The sequence below is a fragment of the Osmia bicornis genome, chromosome 7, assembly GCF_907164935.1.
Source record: "Osmia bicornis bicornis chromosome 7, iOsmBic2.1, whole genome shotgun sequence".
Classification (NCBI taxonomy): Eukaryota; Metazoa; Arthropoda; class Insecta; order Hymenoptera; family Megachilidae; genus Osmia; species Osmia bicornis.
In genome coordinates, this window is record NC_060222.1 from 3,638,372 (window position 1) to 3,645,124 (window position 6,753).

Here is a 6,753-nt window from a genome sequence, read left to right on the forward strand (position 1 = left end):
GTTAATAGCCATTTTTAAATTAACACGATAAGCTTTGAATAAACAAGCGTATAATTTATGCGCGTACATGCGCGTCTTACAGACGGGAGAATATTTTCTGGCGTTCGTACGCGACATTCAGGAAAGAATGTTTAAATAATGATAAAATTATCTATTACCGTGATGTAGTTCTTATACAGTTTACTACCTGAAAAAGTATCAACACGATCAGAAGAGGTATAACGCCGTAAAATAGTTAATGTAAAATGGAAACGGCGGAAATCGAGGACGAACAAACTCATATACGTCCCATAAAATTACCAGCAGCTGTTGAAGTGTTTGCAAATTTGAAAAATGCTCAAAAATTTGCCATTGACATTGGTATGTATTCCATTTCAAATTACCTTGATATGTTAAACAATATTTTGGTTGGCATATAAATCCAATTGCTATAAAATTACTGTTTTAAATAGTTTTCAAACACTGTATGTTTCTTTTATGTTTGATAAAAATTAAAATAATGGAATTAATTACAGGCTTATCATTGACAAAAATAGCTTACTATTCAACAGTTAGTTATCGCAAAGCATTGTATGAAGATACAGGATTGGGAAACAGTGGAGAACGTGCATACAAAGTGCATGAAGGGAATAGGCTTCACTTTGTTAAATTTGAAACAAGATACATTGAAAATTGTTTGGATTTTGTAAAAGAGAATTTAGTAAATGTTGAAAGATTTCAAGGTAAAAGTATTAAAGTAACTGGTGGAGGGGCATACAAGTATACTCCTTTGTTACAAGAAAAATTAGGCTTAACGTAAGTGCTTTAAAATATAAGACTTCATTTTCATAATTTAGTGTTAAAGATCTTAATATGAAAATGAAAATATTTTAGGGTTGATAAAGAAGATGAAATGACATGTTTAATAAAAGGTTGCAATTTTTTACTTAAGAATATCTCATGTGAAGCATTTGAGTTTGAAAGACATGGCAATCCTGAATATAAATTTCAAAAGGCTGGTCCTAATATATTTCCATACATGTTAGTAAATATTGGTAGTGGTGTCAGTATTCTTAAAGTAAGTATCATGTATGGTGATCAAACAGTTTTGAAGAATTTGTTCCAAAAACCTGTATAATATTTTCAGGTAGAGTCTGATAAAGTATTTGAAAGGGTTGGTGGGACAGCTACAGGGGGAGGAACATTTTGGGGATTAGGTTCTTTGCTGACAAAAAGGAAGGTACTAATATCAATCCTTTAAATTTTTCAACAACATTATCTTATTGAATTAGTGCTCATCATTATGAAGATTAATGCATATATTATAAAAATGTCTTTAACAATTCCCTTGCTAGGGCTTTGATGAATTACTGCAACTTGCAGAAAGAGGAGATCATCGAAATGTCGATATGTTAGTAAAAGATATTTATGGAGGTGACTATTCCTCTCAAGGATTACCTGGAGACCTTATTGCAGCCTCTTTTGGCAAAGTTGTGTCTTATAAAGGTAAAGAAACAAACAATCAGTTGGAGGATTAAACGAAATTAATTGGTTAAATATATTTTAGGTCAACCTAAATTTTCGGAAGCCGATCTCGCGAGAAGTCTTTTACTTACGATAAGTAATGATATCGGACAAATAGCTAGTTTGTATGCAACTGTACATAAAATGGATAAAGTTTATTTCGGTGGTTACTTTCTACGTAATCATCCATTATCAATGCATACCATTTCGTATTCCATCAAATATTGGTCAAATGTTAGTTTTGAAACTTCTTTTTTTCGAAGGAATTTAAAATATTTTAAAGACGTAACTTATAATGTATATCATCTAGGGTAAAGTAAAGCCCCTATTTCTTCGTCACGAGGGTTACCTTGGTGCAATTGGAGCATTTTTGTATGGTGCTGAACAGTCTAATGAACATAGTTGGTTAGAAAATTATGCAGGATCGTCAGGTTTTAAAGATTCGATATCTACCAATCTCGGAATTAAAGTGGATCAGTTGGAAATTGACCAAGCAGAAAATGCTGTTACATTTTGTCCACTTCTAAAAGATCCCTCATCTTATAACCCTGATACAACAGACCTTGCTCAAGATAAGGAAGCTAGGTAAGTCATAGATAAAAATATTTTAGTAAATAGTACATTGATCTAAGTATTGAATATTGATATCTCTAGAGATTACTGGCTTCAGTGTTTTGAAGAATCAGTAGATAAATTTGTGGCAAGAGCTATTCATAGTCAGCCACATAGTCCAACTGCAAAAGATAGAGCAACAAAATTGAAAGAGAAATATGTTAATAGACTGCATTACCTACATCTCCAACCATTGTAAGCTCTGATCACTAATAAAAATGTAATATTTTATAAGAATATATAGCTACCCTACATTTTACTATATAATCTTAATTAATATCGTATTACAGCGCTTATGGAACACTTACTGTAAGAGTATTACTAGATACTATTGAACATTGTATGAAGGAATTTGACTTTCCTGACCCTTATTTGCATGTAAGTTACTTCTACAGCTCAAGGTTATTTTTTTTGTATTGCAAACATACACATGTAAATAATTTGATTATCTAATATGTAGCAAAAAAAGCAAGAGAACGAGGAAGCGTTAAAACATTTGAAAAATCGGATAATAGCTATTGATTACTTGGAAGGAGCGGACAAAATCAAAGCTTTGATACTTGGAGTTCTAAGCGGTAATATGTTTGACTGGGGTGCTAACGCGGTAGCGACATTGATGGAAACCACCGACTTCGGTTTTGCTGAAGCTCAAGCAAAAATACCGGGTACTGCAATGTCTCAGAATCTTTGTTTATAATTAATATATTGCAAGAAAAAGTATCATCAAGATTCATGTTACTTTTCTTAAACTTAGGTAGACCTTGGCTACAAGATGATTTGGACGATTGGATAGATAGATTAGAAACAGGACCACCCCATAAATGTGCCGCTATTTTTGTTGACAATAGCGGGGTTGACATAGTATTGGGAATTTTACCATTCGCAAGAGATTTGCTGTTACGAGGGACAAAGGTTAGCGAGAATATATTTGTGGTCTCAAGGTCGTTTGTTAACTTAATTAAAATCAATTAAGTATTATTCTAGGTTATTCTGTGTGCTAATTCTATGCCAGCCTTGAACGACGTGACGTATCCAGAATTAGTTGTAACATTACGGGACGCAGCAAAATTATGTAAAGTTATTAGGCAGGCTCTAAAAGAAAACCGATTGATCGCTATGGAAACAGCTCAGGCTGGTCCTTGTCTGGACTTAAGGTAATTGTACTAAACGCGCAGAAAATTGTTTTATAAATTTTAACGAGTTGTTTTATGTTTAACAGCCGATTAAGTTTAGATTTATGTCTCGCTATGGTGAAACATAATGTCGATCTTATCGTACTCGAGGGAATGGGAAGAACCCTTCATACCAATCTTCATGCAAAACTGACCTGTGAATGTTTAAAATTAGCTGTCGTTAAAAATCGATGGTTAGCGCTACGATTGGGTGGGGATATGTACGCTGTAATATGTAAATACGAACGACCACCGCAAGAAATTAAAATATACGATATAGAGATGAAACCGACGGAATGTCCACCAGAATGTGTAGAGACAGTAACGGAAATTTGCACCTGCGATATTAAAAAATAAATAACAATAAGGTAAATAGCGATATTGGATGATACATTCACAGATATATTATATTCAAATTTCTATTTCAATTTCAGGAACTGAAAAATCATACATTAAAGTATTTCTTCACTTACGTTTAGATGTATATACATGTGTATATGAACGAAAAATTTAAGTATATTTTAGAATTTCATACGACAATTTATGTATATTGTATAAAAACTTTTAAATATTTTTACAAAATTTGTTGTTGTTTGTTTTCAACATTGTAATTGATATAAAATTTATATTGGAAGTGATTATGACTAAAAAGGAAGCTTGGTTGATTGCATCATATATTTTGCTCCACGATAGACTAAACGAAATTTATTAAAACGAAAGTTTGCAAATAATTTCACTTTTTTTTATATTTACTGTACAAATCGAGGTTATGGAATGTTGAATATTGTTGAATTAACCAACTTTTACAATCCAGCCTACTTGTTGTTCAAGTATAAAAACTTTAGGGTTGACATGGATGAATTACGACTAACACCTAGTCAAAGACAATAAAATTATTTTCTCAGTAATTTAAAGAGGTTACCGTAGTTTAAACGATAAGCGATGCGATCAATTATGACAAAGATATGTATCATATGATATTGTATAGTATATCTTCTGTGATAATGTAATATTCAAAAAGGAAGTTACATATACGTGGTAAATTAGAACAATGAATTGGTACATCATAATAGAGTATATATAAAAGGAAGAAAAGAAATATATTAAGTTAGTACCTCCTAATCTTGAGATTAGAAATGAGCGGTTTCAAATGACATTGTTTTACAGCATAATGAACTCAAATACATACATATTCCTTTTTATTATAATATTATGAAAACAATTTATTAATTCTGACAGTATTTATGAATACGCTATACGTTTTTAGAAATGACCAATTTGTGAAGATATACTTCCAGATTATACAACTGCTACCAAAATGATATTATAAACTCTTTTTTTGAGATGAAATGATTGAAATGATAAAAACGCGAAGATTATATACAAAGTACCGAGTAATTTTAATAAAATGAAGACAATTTGTTGAAACTTGAAATTAATTACCATGTTACTGTAGAACATGGTTTCAAAACAGAGATTTATATGTGAACAGTTTGTTAATACTTGATATAAATATATGCGTATGTGATACACGAATTGCTTTGTAATATGTAAATAAAATATGAATTTTCGAGATCTAATATTTTCAATTCATTTAATTAATTCCTCTCTAGTAACATAATGTTAGTACAAATTAAAAGGATGTCTAGGATATGAAAGAACATTCTATTTCTCTTTTGTCAGTGGACATGAGAAAAGTGAGAACTATTCTTTCACTAAACTGGTCGTCAGAGTAGAAAAACGAAGGAAAAATGAAAGAAGAAGAAAAAGTTGCATGCGGAACACGTTCTAAGTTCATTTCTTTCGGCCACGTGTTACGTAACGTTCGGATATTCAGCTTTATTAAATTCTCATTCTGCGATATTGTCCAGTGATCCGGTTTCGAATTCGCTTTACGATACCTTTTCAAACACCCTTCAAAAGATTAAAAAATAATTAAAAACTCTGTGGTTTACATAGACTGCGTAAAAAGAATCTATAAACCCTGTGGATTTAATCATCAATTTAATACTGATCTATCATTACATTAGTTATCCACATATTTAAAATTAAATAAATATTATTTTTATATAATTTCGCATTGTCTGAACAAGTTTCCAAATTAAAAAAAAAAAAAAAAATTCGATCCCTATGGGGATTTGAACTCACGACCTTAACATTTAACATCGCTGAATATATCAGAATATATTCATTTTAATAATTAATATTTAGATAGGATTTAAGATCACTATTTTCATCTAAATGAAGAATCTACATCCGCGAAGTCGCAAGGAAATAGTTAATCATGATTCAAAGTCACCCCGTGACAGAGGGTAGTTAAGGAGTAGAAACAAAGATCAACTATCTTCCTAAAAGCATTATGCTGTTCACCCGAGAGAAGTAGTTTCCTTCTTATGGAAAAGGACACTGGAATGAAGTCCAACAAGCATGCTTCTCGTTCCATAATTAAAGGATAACGTCATTCACGAATACAAAGAACTATCTGAAAAGAATTTCCACGAATTATTCGATCGTATTAAAATCGAATAAATTCAGTGCCATCAAAAGAAGAGGGAGAAAAAAACGAGAAGAGTGCTTTGTTCTCGGTTGACAAAATTATTTTAATACATACATAGTTGTTGAAACCGATGCGATTCCTTTCACGCGAACAAATCGTAATAAACAGCTGTCCTTCTAGTGAAATTAAAAACCGGCGGTACACTCGTAAAACATGCTCTTTTCATAAAACGTTTGCGACCAACACACGTGAAACATTTTTTCCTGTTTCCTTTTTTCAAACTTCAGCTTGAAAATGAACGAGTAGTAATAACGAGCGTTGAAAAATTCAAGAGGAACTTAAAGGGTATTAAATTGCAGCTAGTTACCGAAATTTCTCGTTTAAAAATGAAGGAGAATTTCAGAAGTTTTTAAACTTGCAATCAACTATTAATACAGCAATTCCATGAAACGAGGGATGTAAAAAAAATGCAAGGAAATTCGAGGAAATCGATGCTGAAAAGGATTAAAAAATTCTGCGCATCATTAGCATGGATAAAGGGTGCGTGTTCTAATTACGAAATTAACGCAATTAGAGGGAGCTGGGGCTAGAACGAAGCAACGATTCATCATTACCCCGGTGTTCTGTGATTATTTATCGAAACATACTTATGGTCGTTCATCTATCAACCCCTAATCGCTGCGTTGATCTTAATAATTCGATTTCGTGCGTTTGGACAATGAAATTAATATTAAACGAATTTACTGATATCATAAATTTCATTTAAAAATTACAGTTTCAATTGGAAAATTCCAAGTTTAAATTGGAAAATAATAATACTCTTCGTTGAGAAACACAGACTCTGTAAGGATCATTTCCGTTTCGAAAATAACAGATGGGATTAGCATCGTTATTAACTGTCGTCGTAAAAGCAAAGTCAATATCGTCGAAGAGCATTGTTTCAAATGAAGTGTCCGAAGTAATGGATCA

At 31.8% G+C, this 6,753-nt stretch overlaps 1 protein-coding gene across 1 annotated transcript; it reads left to right on the plus strand.

The window, feature by feature from the left end:
* The first annotated feature begins 12 nt into the window (after nt 1–12).
* On the plus strand, nt 13–4,867 carry LOC114873571 (4'-phosphopantetheine phosphatase). Its single transcript, XM_029182020.2, has 14 exons — nt 13–360; nt 516–795; nt 874–1,057; nt 1,127–1,219; nt 1,335–1,485; nt 1,547–1,737; nt 1,814–2,088; nt 2,158–2,310; nt 2,406–2,493; nt 2,576–2,780; nt 2,870–3,027; nt 3,100–3,269; nt 3,335–3,655; nt 3,722–4,867. Exons 1-13 carry the CDS (start codon nt 246–248, stop codon nt 3,642–3,644), a joined length of 2,373 nt encoding a protein of 790 aa, XP_029037853.1. The 5' UTR covers nt 13–245; the 3' UTR covers nt 3,645–3,655; nt 3,722–4,867.
* The last annotated feature ends 1,886 nt before the right edge of the window (nt 4,868–6,753 follow it).

Bases quoted from the DNA above. Each gene is read 5' to 3' on its own strand.
- LOC114873571 (XM_029182020.2), top strand. From the start codon at position 246: ATGGAAACGGCGGAAATCGAGGACGAACAAACTCATATACGTCCCATA. The intron at 361-515 runs GTATGTATTCCA...AATTAATTACAG, and splicing joins AAAATTTGCCATTGACATTG to GCTTATCATTGACAAAAATA. The intron at 2,089-2,157 runs GTAAGTCATAGA...TGATATCTCTAG, and splicing joins GCTCAAGATAAGGAAGCTAG to AGATTACTGGCTTCAGTGTT.